Genomic DNA, 15,440 nt, shown 5'->3' with positions numbered 1-15,440 from the left:
TCTGTTGTGTTCAAAATATGCAAGGTAAAAAAAGACTGTCTCTTATTACCACCTTCTCATCTAAATAAATTTTTTACAAAAATTAAAATATAAAATTATGAATGAAAGATAAAAAATTGTTTGGGACACATTCTTAGATTTGTGGAACTTTGAAAATGCAGAGCTAGTTGGGACGTGCATTCTAAAGTATCTATTTACTAAATACAAATAGAAATACAAAAGAACACAAATTAAACTACGAATAATTTATTCGACCAAAAAGCAATCAAATTTGTTTCCGATCTAAATAAAATTGTCTAAAACATTTTAATCTGAAAGTTTGAAACCAGAAAACAAAATTAGGTCGTGAAATAAAATTAATAACGCACAAATTAAGGCGAAAGTAGTGCAAAACAGAGACGAAAAAATCAATCTCAAAAAACTTCTGTTTCTTAACAAATGAAAGGAAGTCCACAATGTTTATTATGAAAGTTAAATTGATCAAGATAGAAGTGCGAGACTGGGGCCTTAAACAGGATGTAGGCAAAAAAAGAGAACAATATGCGGTACATTCTCAAGATAACCGCACGTGCTTTTTGTAGTCCGTTGCACATAAATATGTTGAACTTATTTTAAAGGTAGCTGTTATTTAAAGTTTGCTGAAGAACTATTTATTTTCTGGCATCCCGCAAGACAGCATCCAAGGACCCATTCTTATATTCCATGGCAGACATCTACGGACTTATCCTACAGCAACGCTATCCTCACATCTTTGACTTTCTGGTAGTCACCCTAATCTGTCTCAAGACTGCCTTCGCCTGATAATTGAGTGATGATTGTGCAGGCAAATAAAATCAAAGGCATATTTAACTGAGACGACCTGTTGCATGATGTACATACAAGGAACTACATCAGCTGGAGGTTTTTACCTGGATATTAAACAGGCTTGGACCCACATAACGACAGGAAAGAGAACAACCGAACGGAAATACAGACAACAAAATCGGCTAATCGCAAACAACTCCGCAGAAGATGAACACATACATTTCTAAGACGAATCTTTAGGGTTCAGCCAAGCCGTTCGATACCCAAGAAAGAGCAGTCCTTCCAACCCAACGACTTCGGATGACTCGTCAAAGTGCTTTACTACATAATCAATGACACGCACCGTAAATACCTATCAATTCCTTTTATATCCGAAATAACCTGTTGCAGCTTCAATACCTACCACACTAATATACCAAGGTCTTCCTTTCCTGTAGTTAAAGCCCTATCTTTCAGTTACCAGTCTCTTCGAAACCTACCGTACCACTTAAAACAACGATAGTAGCAAGATCTCATGATCAAGTCAGACCCAAATTCCTGGAGAGTTCCAAGCAAAGGTTGGCATCTTTAAACACGTCTCAGGGGATTCTGTATGTATTGTTACGTGCATATATTACCTCTATTTATTTGTAGAGGATACAATGATAATAAAAATAATTGTATTCGATACACTAAAGGAACATTTAAAAGAAGACTCGAATGTGTCGGACAGAAGAATTAACAGAAGCAGTTACAATTTCTAACTGAAGCCAATGATAAATGATATAACAGCAGTCAATAAGCAAAGATTAGCAAATTAAGCAGTACGGCCGTCAAAGATTTTTGAATGTCGCCTCAAAGAAGCATGACCTTAAAGAATTTTAAACGCCCAACAATTAATATTCTTTTAATAATAATAATTTATTGACATTTTCAATTTAATTTAAATTAATATCCAGGAAATAATTTATAGTACCTTGACATATTAGATATGTAAAATACGTTAAACTGCCAGCAATAACTGATTTTAAGGGGAGGTGGTAAATGTTATGGGAATTTATTAACTCGCAAGTAGGCTGCCTGATAATCTAATATAAGAATTAATTTTTTATTTAATTTTACACTAAATAGAGACAGATATCTTAACCTAACCCTCACACCACCATCTCTAACGATCTAATTCTTCTATTCTCATCAAACTCCGAAATTTGGGACTAATCTAAATTCTTACTGCTAATAAAAGTTTGTATAACCAGTCAAACTCGTTTAAAAAATCACATTATAACGATATGTACATTGTTTACATTGAGGTTTCTGTAAGGTTTTCCTGAATTAATGTGACATCAGCGTCAGTGGCTATACTGAATGGGACAACTAAATATATAGTTACTTGTTGAAAATGTGATTAGGTTGGCAGTGCTGGACAGGAACTTTGACTTTATCCGTTGTAGCTCGCTTGTTTATTGTATTCCTGACCGTATTCGGATATTCATCCACCAATAGAGGTAGATTAATCTATTTGGTGTTGAGGTTTCCGTTTCGTACTACACAGTCAGCTAGTTTTAATCAAATTTAATCGAATAAAAGTTGGGGTAAAATTAGAAAGTAACTAGGGATTCGATAAAATGGCAAGATAACACACTTTGTCGGTATCATATAGATGAAATTAACATTTAAGGGGTTGATTTTGTAGATGGAATAATGTCATTTAGGTAAAAAAAGGGGACAAATCAGAAATGAAACCTCTTAAGAACCTTTCAAGATGAATAGCAATCCTTCTTAATATAAGACCTTTCTCCATAACTTTTTACCGTTTCCTGCGTATATTTTCTTAGCTTTCAAATCTACAATAGAATATTCAAAGGATATATTTTTTTTTAGAGTATAGTTTAAGAGTAAGGGTAAAGTCTAGACGGTGAGAGTAAAGTTCATCTATTTATCTGGAGAGTAGGTTGAGGAGGCGCCCTTGCCTTAATGTCACATTGATATCGGTCCAAGGAATGTTCGTTCTCTATTCACTGCAGCACCCCGCAAGTGTCGCTGTTGCAGTATACCGAGAGGAGGGGCAAAAAGAAATAGTGCTAGTTTAATATTAGGTGCAGCTAATTGGAGTGCATTTCTATATAGTCTGTGGCCATCAGTCTGGCTCTTAAGAAAAAACTTACAAATATTAATTACTAGCAAACAAATTAAAACATACAGCATTTTAAGAATAACAATATTACTAAATTAGATTGTTTAAAATGTGTTTTAGACTCATAAAACAGTTTCAAGTTTACTTATCATACTCAGGGGTATTGATTTAGTCTGCGGCTACAGATAAGTTACTGGTCTATATTTCGCAGTCTAGCCCTTAAAGGCGGAGTTGATTCTTTGAAATCTTACATGTTGTGAACATGTTCAAGCATTTAAGAAGGAGTACTTCCGGATCAATTATTCCGCAGAACTTAAATAACAAAAATTTGAATTTGTTCTGAAATTAAAAAAATTAAAAACTTTTTTCCGTATTAAGAATAGGCCTCAAAAAGTGCTTTTACGACCAAAGTTCATAATAAAAAAAGTTGCGAGATATCGATACTTCCTGCGACGAGTGAAGGAGAGATGAAGAAGTAAAAATGATCGAGAACTATATTTTTTTTAACAAATTACATCATCGCTACTAAGAGGAGACCAAACGGTTGGTTGGTTGGTGGTCTAAAAATGGCGAAGAGGGAATTTTTTTTAAAAAAAATGAAGTGGCTACTTTCTATTTTCGTATATCATCAAAGGTTGATTAAATAGTTTTGCGCAGAGAATTTAATTTCCAGAAGGTTACGATCACACTGGGCCTGGCAGATGACAGCCTTTGTAGGTTCTGTGCAGGAAGAGGAGGAGGAAACGGCACTGCACGTGTTGTGTCAGTACGAAAGGCTAAGGGTGTTACTTTTCGGGGAAGAAAAAAACCAAGGCCAAGGAGAGATCTTTACCCAGGAGTCGCTCTCCAGGATTAAGAGTGTGATTAAACGGACGGAGCCCGGCCACTTAATTGGCCCGGAGCCCTTTTTTGGAATCTCCAAGTATTTTAAGACTGTGGCCATTAAACTACGGGTGCAGACTAGGTCACAGGAGTGGTGGCTTGCCACCACTGGTCAGAGACAGGCGAAGGAGTTTATTAAAGGCTATTCGCCAAGGCTGACTGCAGAATTAATCCATCAAAGCCGTGGGGCTATAAGGATAATTGTAGGCTTATTTATTGGCCACTGCAGGCTCAGAAAACATACGCATCGCATGGGCCTGGCAGATGATAGCCTCTGGAGGGCAAGCTCCAAAGTTGGGGGAGGGGGGCCACAATAGATCCAAAGGGGTCGCAGTGGCGTAGGCCTCGAGGCCGCCCTATTCTAATCTAATCTACGATCACATACTGTACTTCTAAGATAGTTAAAACACCGAATACGATCAGACATAGTAAAATAATGCTTGTTATGTCGTATAAAAAACTGAGCAATAAATTAGCACGATTTGTTAATGATTAATAATAAAAATGAAAACTTAATAGTTTAGAACACAAACCCAATAGTGCACCAAAACAATTATTGAAATATTGGAAATCCATTTCTAAATTTAGTTAAATTTAATACGGTTCGGTTATTTTCAAACAGTTTTTCATTTAATTATTCTAAAAATGTAAACTTTAAATTAACTTTCATTGAAGCATTAATTAAGACAATTAACGGTAAAAAGAATGGTAAGAAGGTTGCTGAAGCATGAATCTTCTAAAAGGAAATACTGTTCTGTTGGACCCTTCACTTCTGCTCCTGTTTCCTTCTTCATCAACCAAAAAAAATCCACTTTTTATTTATGTACTTTAAATTTTTATACAAAACTTCAACTTTTATACAATTATTATATGTATAATTTTGTGTATATAATATGATCATTTTTAGAAACCGATAATTTAAAGGAGAAAATCCTTCTTATGGGCTATCTAAAACCGGACACAGTTATTTTCAGATACAGACACTCATATCCCTTTCAGTAAAAATTCCAAAGCATTTCCGCTTTGTCTGGCTCTATGAAATATGATAGGTGTATTCTAAATAGATTTATCTCAAAATGAATTCATTTAGAATAGAATGAACCTATAGTAAAGATTAATTAAATAGCCCGAAAAAAGAATTACATTATTTATTTTTTTTAATTTGTTAATAATCTAAGGCGCGTCAACTTTTGAGATTATTGGCGCCCGGAGCTTTCTTCAGTGCACTGCCGGCCTCCGGACAGTGTTCTCTCGTTACAGACAAAACTGTCCATCACCGAACAGTGAGCTGTTAAAAGCTCCTAGGAAGAGAAAATCTAAGGGTCTGCAGCTGGATTCGAACCCGTGATCTCCGCTTGGGAATCCAATACGCTAACCGCATAGCTATTCTCTTCCCTAAATCATTCTCGTTATTTAATATATATGAGGTCTGTAAATTAAGTAATGAAACTGATTTTTTTTAAATTTTTTTATTCAAAAAGAATCACAATTCTATATTGTCACCTTCAAAATAACTTCCTTCTGAAGCCACACAGCGCTGGAGACGTTTCTTCCACTCCTCATAGCAGTGCTCGAACTGCGATACTTGAATAGCCTACAGCTGGTCGGTTACAGCCGTTTGAATGTTTTCCACTGTCCCAAAATGAGTTCCCTTGAGGTGATTTTTCAACTTTGGGAAGAGAAAAAAGTCACAAGGACTCAAGTCAGGCGAATAAGAGGAGGCTGAGGAGCCACAGGAATGTTTTTACTAGGCCAAAAACTTGTTTATTGAAATTGCTGTGTGACAAGGAGCATTATCGTGATGCAACAACCCACTTGTTCTTGATGTTTGGTCTCACACGAATTGACCCCTTTTTCGAAGTTTTTCAAACGGTCAATCAACAGTTTTACCAAGAGGTTCTTGAAAAACTTCGAAAAATGGGTCCATTCGTGTGAGACCAAACATCAAGAAGAAGTGGGTGTTGCATCACGATAATGCTCCTTGTCACACAGGAACTCATTTTAGGACAGTCGAAAATATTCAAACGGCTGTAATTGACCAGCTGAAGGCTATTCCAGTATCGGAGTTCGAGCACTGCTATGAGGAGTGGAAGAAACGTCTCCAGCGCTGTGTGGCTTCAGAAGGAAGTTATTTTGAAGGTGACAATATAGAATTGTAATTCTTTTTGAATAAAAAAATTTAAAAAAATCAGTCTCATCACTTAATTTACAGACCTCGCATATAATTGTAAAAATATTATGCCCGAAGTTTATTGAAATAGAGAGGGGAAATGTGATGTGAACAATCATACTTAAAGAAAATATAAAAGTAAAAAGATTTAAAATAATAAACGATATTTTTGGATGTTGTGTGGGAAGTGATTGATAATAAATAATTCAAAATTATTTATAAATTTACAGTTAAAAGCCTACTTAAAATAATATTACGTCACTATTATATAAACAGATGATCATGGTGGAGGGAGACGTGGAATCAGAAAAAAAAAGGCGAACAAGATTAAATATTAATAGTAAGGAAAGGAAAAGGAAGTTGGTGGCGCTGAGTGTGGGCCTAATGAGAATACGGCGACAGTCCTTCCGTCCCAGACGCAGGAACCGTCCCACTGCCGGCAAGGGGTAATATGGAAGAAGCAAGGTAGAAAAGGATATCCAGAGTGAAAGTGACCGAGCCGGTGTGGGTTTGATGAATGGGCCAACAAAAAGAACTAACCAAACCAACCCAATGGACAACGCCCACACTCCAAAAGGCTCCAAGTGCGTGTGTAGATCGTGTGCGCGCTTTTGTAAGTGTCTCCCAGTATGGTAAATAAATTAATATAAATAAAAATAATAACAAAAAAAACGCCACTCCTCTAACCAATTCCTTCTCTTTGGCCAGGTCCTCTTGTTGGGAAATAACCCCCACAAAAGAACAGTAAACTGCAGTCTTGTTGTGTCCTTAAGGATGTTCTTTTTTCTTTTTTTTAAATTCTCTAAATGCATTTTGAACAAAATTTGAAGCTCTTGCCAAATTTTCTGGGAGAAAGTTACACAAGTCAATAAATTTCATAAAGATCATAAAATCAAATTTTGTCTACTAGCAAGAGTTTACTAGCAAATTCGAAACTTCCCCGACTTGATGCGACCACAGATCCAAGCAATAAGTTTTGGAACCAAATCAACCAACTATAATGTGAGTGTTAACACTACATTTTTTCAATAGGATGAAAAAAATAACTGCCAGTTTCAGTCATGATATATTTTTTATTATGCCGAGCTTTTGACCTAGGCACTAAGCAATCTTCAGGGCTATGGAACATATTTACAGTGTGTTAATAATTAAAACTGACAAGAACAATTTAAACAACATATACGCCAACTTACTAAAAAATACTTCGACAATTGGCAACACTGACTTCCTTACAACCAAAGCACATATCACACATAGACCGATCACACCCAGTCCATGAGTAGACAAAGACAGAAGACACATCAACCCTTTAATGATGTAAAATATTACATTGTAAATTAGCCCTGAAGAAGAACTAGTCCCTAGGTCGAAAGCTCGGAATAATAAGAATATATCATGACTGAAACTGGCAGTTATTTTTTTCATCTTACTGAAACTATGAATCAGTCGCCAAAAATAATGAACAGAAATTACAAGATTTTTTTTTTTTTTAATCAAATAAAATAAAAATAACCCCATCAACGAAAGATCTCAGCAAAATTGAATATAATTTTTGGTGTTTTGACTCTTGTTAAGATCGCAATAGCTATTAGGACATCAAGAGACCTGAAAACGAGATAACCCGTTTCCTTTTTACAGGATATACCGCCCTAAAAAAACGCGAACAACTGTTATTCTTTAGTTGCAACTCTTTGGATTCAGCATCTCATTCAATCTTTCACTTCCTTTCCTCCCAGGATGTGATTTGCCATCCTTTCACTGAAGAAGATCAACCAAACTGAAGAAAGCAAAGAGAATAGATGACTGGTTTTTTTTAAAAAACATCTATATTATTAAAGAAGTTATTAATTGGAAAACTTTTCAAAATTCAAATTTCTACTTGTTCACTATAAAACTAAAGTCAGGAAAGAAAGACAGAGATATTTCCATAGAAAGTAGTGAGAACTTTAAAGAAGGATACAGGAGCACAATGTGGCGCTGTGTCTGTTGGAATAGTTCAATAGCGTTGAGTGTACGACGGAGATGGGTTACTCTGGGAGGCGGAACTGTCTAGACAGGGAATTCCCATCCTGGTTGCTACACCTCTACACTTCCTCTATTCACTATGAATTTAGGAGTGTTGACAGAAAGGATGCCCGCCCATTTAATGGGGCATCCAATTGTGAGAAATATGTCTTATTGCTAATAAATTCACGAAATAAGAGAAAAACCTCGTTCATTGATAAAAAATAAATTCAGTACAACTACAGTACAGGCTGCTAGATTGTCAACAAAGCCAATGAGCGTCAACATTCCTAGCGTGGAAGATGGATGCTTTAAATATTATACTCCAATATTCCTAATAAAAGAGCACCTTTTTTTTTATGTTTTCCTGCTCCTGGTAAAACAGAAATTTTTGAGGCCACTCCTAAAGGAGTAACAATTTTTTTTACTCAAAAAAGCTCTGCTGAAAATGTGGTTCGGTACCGCAGTGCTGGATATTATCCAGTTTCATCGTAGCATGCATGTTTATTACATATCCCAGACCGGTTTCGAATTCTCTACCAACTTCAAGCGTAGATTAATCAATTTGGTGAAGAAATTACTACTTCAATTATGTTTGCTGACAATCTGTGGTGGTCATTGTATCTTATTGTGGCAGCAATATGAGCCTAAAAGGACTTAGGATAAGCGTAGGATCCTCTCACTGACTAATAACAACAATAATAATTAACTGAAAAGAAAGAGATTAGCTATGAGGTTAGCGTATTGGATTCCCACGCGGAGGTCCCGGGTTCGAATCCAGCAGCTGACCCTCAGATTTTCTCTTCCTAGGAGCTTCTTACAGCTCACTGTCCAGTGATAGACAGTGTTGTCTGTAAACGAGAGAACACTTTCCGGAGGCTGGCAGTGCACTGAAAAAAGTTTCGGGCATCAATAACCTGAGAGTTTGAGGCGCCTTAAATCATTAAAATAATAATTAACTGAAGCAATCAGTAAATATGCCGAAAATTGTCAAAACACGATTAAAAAATCCTACACAATTCATAGTCTTTAAAATACTAATAATAAGGCAATATATTCGAAAATCGATGTGCCCAATTTTAATAGTGTTAGTAATAAAAAGGGATTCCGCCCAATATGGTGGTTACTAGACTTTCACAGGGATATTCTGGTCCAGAAACCAGCAGTTTGCCATTAAATATTCTTCTGTTTTAAGAGCTTTTTATACAGCACAATGTCCGCTTGTAGACAGTGTGTTTCTATCGAAACCTCACATTTAAATTAAAAAATATGTATATATAGGGTGAACCAGTAAGTATTGTCCATAGGCCTACTGTGTGTAGAACGTCTAAAGTGGAGTTCAATGACGTATTGGCCAACTTCATATTCTCCACTGTTCTTGAGTGACGTCTTTTTTTTTTAAAGTGCAATTTGTAACCTTTGACTTCCTTATTTTAAGACAATCTACTTTAAAAATTGACTACCGGTCCATCTAAAAGAGTTTTCAATGAATTAAACAACTTGATAAACTAACACTGTTGTGTGCTCGTGAACACGTTTTCTTGCGTAAAACAAATGTAATTTCTCATACGAAGATAAAAGGAATCCTGGAAAATGATATACCGTTTGAAAGCCCATTAGACAAGGAAACTTTTATAAAAAGTGCCAGCACCTAGGTCTGATAGTGATCACGTAAGGGCCTAATGAGTTTTCTTAAAAATTTCGATTACTTTTATTTTTCCAGCATTCGGAGGAAGATTGAGGCTGTTTGGAGAATAACTTATGCTTCGAAATGGTTTCAATGTTTAGGAAATTTATCTGCCTTTCTAACCGTATCATCAGAATAGAATTCGGACTAAAACTTTCTGAGTAATAACATTTTTATTGGAAAAAAAAGTAATGATTTAAGAAAAAAAAAATTAAAGTGACGTCACTCAAGAACAGTGGAAAATATGAAGTTGTGCAATACGTCATTGAACTCCACTTTAGATGTACTACACACAGTAGGCCTATGGACAATACTTACTGGTTCACCCTGCAACAAAATAGTGTAAAATAATTCCGGACATTTTCGGAAATATTAAATTCCCCATTATTGTTGAGTAGTTGGAGCGCACTTGCACAGAATAAATCTAATATATATTACAAGTGGAGGATATTGCGGTTATCTACAGTTAAGCCTAGCCTAGAAGGCTATTGTTATTGGACCTTGGAAACAGTATAGAATTGTCAATAGTGTTCAGCTATAGTGAGAGGGTTTCTTTTTACACACATATTCTGTACAGATTCAAGGCGGCAGTGCCACAGTAGAGGGATGAAGCCATATATAGGGAACAGAGTATGGAGACCGCAGAAAGAAGAAGAACCCTCTCTATCGTCTTTATTTTGTTTGTAAAAAAGTAAATCCTCATTCATAGATTCTTCAACTCAATGCTTCAAACATAAGTATTTTTAACAGTACTGTTCGTAATAGTTATTGTCAAGAATACTTACCGACAAGTGGCGTGTAGTTCTGTAGTATTAGCAGAGATAGGAGCGATGCAAAAGTCATCTGCATACTACACAATCTCATAGCCACACCACGTCTCCTGCCTGCAACAAAATCAAAAATCAATCACAATCACAGACATACAATTTTAAATCTATATTATTTTTATAATAAAATAGTATACCCAAATTTGAATAACCAAATAAACCTTCAATAACTTTAAATAATTATATTAATTGTAATAGAAAAAAGAAAAGAAATATTAATTAGATTGCTGAGAGGAGACAAAGAGGTGTGGGACTCAGGTGAACAACCTGGGGCCTGCAAATAGTTTTCGACGCCTACAAATACAGATCTGTCAAGTCATTTTTAAAATTTCTTAGATTATAAAAAAAAGAATAAAACAAAATAAATAAATGATTTGCGAGACTTCCAAAAAACAAAACATTAAAACTTAAAAATTTGAAGACAACCAACTTAGCTTTATCGTGTTGATATCTTTGAACGTTATAATTGTTTCTAGTGAATAGTGATGTGAGCAGGGTTTGTTATTATTTCTAGTAATTTTGGTAAATTTAGTCAGAAATAATTATTTCTTCTGGAGCGGCTAATAGGGTTTTTGAACAGCCACAGCAAGAGGGGAATGAATAGGGTAGTTAAGGTCCTACTAAAAAGATCTGTGAACTAGCAAAAGAAAATTTGGTTAAATCCTTGGTTATTCTACAATAATGATAGTTCAGAAATGCCTTAAATAATAATTCACCCTAAAAACAGCCAATAACTTGTACTCGTAAAAGGCCAGTCTGTAAACATAACTGTAACTTTGAAATCTCCAGTTACCTCCCCCGTAACACCTTGCTATTTTGTATCTGCTTGGAGTTTTATATTTACAAAAAAAAAAAAAAAAAAATAGAAGGGTGTGATTGGTGTGTACTTAATTTTAGCAGCCATCATTAACAGTTACAGTTCTAAGTGGAAACAATACAATTAACGACACAGAGATTGTATAGAACGACAAAGACTTGGTATCTCTCTCGACCATTTAAAACAACTTATTTATTTTTATTTACTTATTTTTTATTTAAGGCGCGTTAACATCTAAGGTTATTGGCGACCGGAATTTTTTTCAGTGCACTGCCGGCCTCCGGACAGTGTTCTCCCATTACAGACAACACTGTCCATCACCGGACAGTGAGCTGTAAGAAGTTCCTAGGAAGAGAAAATTTAAGGGTCAGCAGCTGGATTCGAACCCGGGACCTCCGCGTGGGAGTCAAGTATGCTAACCGCATAGCTAATCCCTTCCCTACTTATTATTTATTTAATTATATATATATAAAGATTTTTAAGAGGTAATTTAAGGTTATGACTACAGCAAAGGGTAGATTTATTATCTTTTGACACGAAGAACTTGAAGATTCAGTTGAACTTAGAACGTTACCTATTTCAAATGTTCAATTGAGTTGGTTTAAATTTGTTATCAATATTTGTATATTATGACAGTTATTATTGCAACATAATTTATTTTCAAGTCGATGAGCTTAATGCGCTAAGGACCTCAGTTACTGATGCGTCTTAAATTAAGCAAAATAAAAACAAATCAAATAATTAAACCAATATATACAATTTAGAAGATGCTGGAATCCAACTGGGCGGCCCACCCCTTTCACAAAGATGCGATTTACATACGTCCGCTTGTACGTAATACGAGGGTCGTTTGAAAAGTCCGTGCAAAAATAAAAACTACTTAATTTTTTGGGGTAAACCTTTTTTATTTTTCAACATAGTCTCCTTTTAGGCTTATACACTTCGTCCAACGCTGCTCTAGTTTGTTGATCCCTTCCGAATAATAGGATTTGTCCAAGTCTGAAAAATAGCCATTCGTTTCTGCAATCACCTCCTCGTTTGAATAAAATCTTTTTCCCGCCAGCCATTTCTTCATATTGGGGAACAAATAGTAGTCCGTGGGAGCCAAGTCTGGAGAATAGGGGGGATGTGAAACGAGTTGGAACCCTATTTCACATTAATTTTGCGACCACAACTGCTGAGGTGTGAGCTGGTGCGTTGTCGTGATGGAAAAGGACTTTTTTCTGGGCCAATCGTGGGCGTTTTTCTTGCAGCTCGGTTTTCAAACGGTCCAATAACGATGAATAATATGCACCTGTAATAGTTTTACCCTTTTCCAGATAGTCGATGAGGATTATTCCTTGCGAATCCCAAAAGACAGTCGACAGGGCGTCCAGAACGTTCAGCGTCACCTTGTGCCCATATGGCCACTCCGAAAATTTTGAAACCACTTATAAACTGTTCTAATCGAAGGTGCAGAGTCACCATAATGTTTATCAAGCTTCTCTTTAGTCTCCTGAGGCGTTTTGCCTTTCATAAAGTAGTGTTTAATCAACACACGAAATTCTTTTTCGTCCATCTTTTGAAAATCACTCGACTTCCTCGATTCAAACGAATGCCAAACACAAAGAAATAGACCGATCTGGCTGAAACTTGGTGTGTGTTCTTCCAAGAGATGCTACTAACTAAACATAATCTCTCTGACTTTGCACGGACTTTTCAAACGACCCTCGTAGTTTTGATATTTTGCTACCGTTATACTTTGAACAACATGATTACAACCTGTATGAATCTTGAGAACTTCAACAAATGACGAATTTGGTCAGATCTGTAATGTGAAGGAAGAAATAACCAAAAGTGTATTCTATAGTGAGGAGAAGACATAAAAGCAAGATTTTTACTTAAAACTTAAGAAAAAAAAAAAAACTGATATTAAAGAGAGTTCGCAACTAAATCTCTTCGGAGACATCATCCACCTAAACAACAAATTCTTGTAAAATTTTGCAGAAAATTGCTATTTTGGATTCACAATATGAACTGTAGAGTGTTTCTATTAAAATTTAAGACATTATTTTTCATTAAACCACTCACAAAGACTTGGTTTATCCAATTTTACAAATATTTCACCAATTATGCAGAAACCTTCGATTATTAAACTAATTTTCAATTTGGTTGTTCCAAATGAGTAATTACACAGTAAGATTATCACACCATATCTCCACATTTATTGCGTGTTAAAATATATTCTTATAATCTATTAAAATCTGAACTAAGCTGCAGTTGTTGAAATCAAATACATAAACTATCATTCTTCTCCATCATCTTATCTATTTATATTCTTAATGTAATAAAATAAAGATTACTATTTTAATTACATTCTCCGCCATCTAAATAACAAAATTAATTATTTATGAACTATTTATTGACATATATAAAGTTATTTTATTAAAACAAGTTGTAAACGGAATAGTTTAATGTTTTAATGCTTTCATAAAAGCGATTATATTTAAACAGAAAATGTAATTTATTGAGGCGGCGATTGATTAAAAGAAATATTTCGATTCTTTTCCAATTTTCGATATTAAGTTATCACAGGGAATAAAAGTTAATTACTAAACTGAAAATAGTAGTAAGATATGGAAATGTAAGTTTTCACATACCAGATTTTTCCAAGATAATTTTAAGGCATTTTTCGGAGAGGAATGTAACCTCTGATGTAGTTTTGCTGGTGTAATATTCATGGTTAACAATAATCTAGTTTCTAACTGTGCTTGAAGGAAGTCCAGGGAGAAGTAGTTCGTAATGCTATCTAAAGAGCTAATTCTTTCTCAGAGTATATAGTTTTACTCGCTCATAATATTATATTGAATCAGTTTCAATCTCAAGAAAGTTTTCCACAATTGTAAACATCAATGTGACAAAAATATGTACGTGCTTTTACCGCATCTTGCTTTTCTTTTTTAAAATGCAAAATGTAAAGAGTTGATGAAATAAAGTAGCCAATCATTGGCTTAATTAATTACAACTTACTTTCTAATATATGCACAAGTTTTAATAATAATGGATATTCACATACGAGAAAAAGAAAGGCTTCATAAAAATGCAAGTTAATGTTATTGTAGTCGTTTATTTTAGCGACTGCATACAATAATGCAACCCGATTCATAATATAAAAAAAACATTAAAGCTTAAACAAATCGAATAGATTTTCATCAAATAGGGAGCTTTATGACGTAGGTAAGTAGAAAATATGACTAAGAATGGAAAAGATATAAGTAACAAGAAAGACTAAAGGGTGCACCACCAGATAAGCGTGTTTTCCTAAATGAAAATTTATCAAAATGTAATCCAGAACCTATAATTTATTCAAAGGAGTGTTACAATATCACAGTAACGAGGCTTTTTATTATAGCAGATCTCAGGGAATCACTAGTTACAATCTCCATTGTTCAATATTTTTAGGAAACCACGAGTATTTTAAACCAATCAACTATTCAAATTCTGTACCTTTTATAAAATTCCAAGAAAGTCCATATTAACAGAATACCATTTCCACCTTTACTAGACATTAAAACAGAGACTATGATTAATAGCAAAGGATGCGACTGGAGAAGTTAGCTTACAGAAAATTATAATAAATATAAAAAAAATTACATAGACCAGCGTTTTCCCAACCTTTTTTTGGCTCGCGTACCACTTGGTAGTACATCATACTCAATTGTACCACTTCGTAAAAATGATTGTATTCCTTGAAATTTGTTATTCCGAGTGTGTTATTTTATTATTATTATCTTTATTTGTATAGAGATACAATCTATCTGTTACAAAGGAGTACAAGTTCATGTTCACTTTATAAACTTTGTAAAGTGTAAGATCTTAGTTTTAAAACTATTTTTTAAATAATTCAAAATTGCTCCAATATTTTCCTCTTCAAAATTATTAATTAATTTACAAAGTTCACCTTTAGGATTATTATATTTGTGCCCAAATCTACTAAATTAATTTCTTTTAAGTATTCAACTACCTGTAAGTACCAATTAAATTTAATGTTGCTTGGATAGAGCTTACTCATTACAATCAATCTCTTTAAGCAGATTTTTACATAGTCATTTTTTTTTTATTGATAATGATGTAGCTTTTCCTAAATTTTCTTTTAG

At 34.6% G+C, this 15,440-nt stretch overlaps 1 protein-coding gene across 3 annotated transcripts in view; it reads right to left on the bottom strand.

The window, feature by feature from the left end:
• Positions 1-15,440, bottom strand: part of LOC141457264 (protein spitz-like) — a 334,980-nt gene that overhangs the window by 140,070 nt on the left and 179,470 nt on the right. For all 3 annotated transcript variants that reach the window (XM_074133991.1, XM_074133990.1, XM_074133989.1), the window contains one exon: positions 10,446-10,544. In XM_074133991.1, coding sequence (XP_073990092.1) covers positions 10,446-10,524 — 79 coding nt within the window. In that variant the 5' untranslated portion in view covers positions 10,525-10,544. The remainder of the gene's footprint in view (positions 1-10,445; positions 10,545-15,440) is intronic.

Source organism: Rhodnius prolixus, unplaced genomic scaffold, assembly GCF_049639745.1.
Source record: "Rhodnius prolixus isolate KJV_2025 unplaced genomic scaffold, Rpr scaffold_10, whole genome shotgun sequence".
NCBI lineage: Eukaryota > Metazoa > Arthropoda > Insecta > Hemiptera > Reduviidae > Rhodnius > Rhodnius prolixus.
This window is presented reverse-complemented; position numbering and strand designations above follow the sequence as displayed.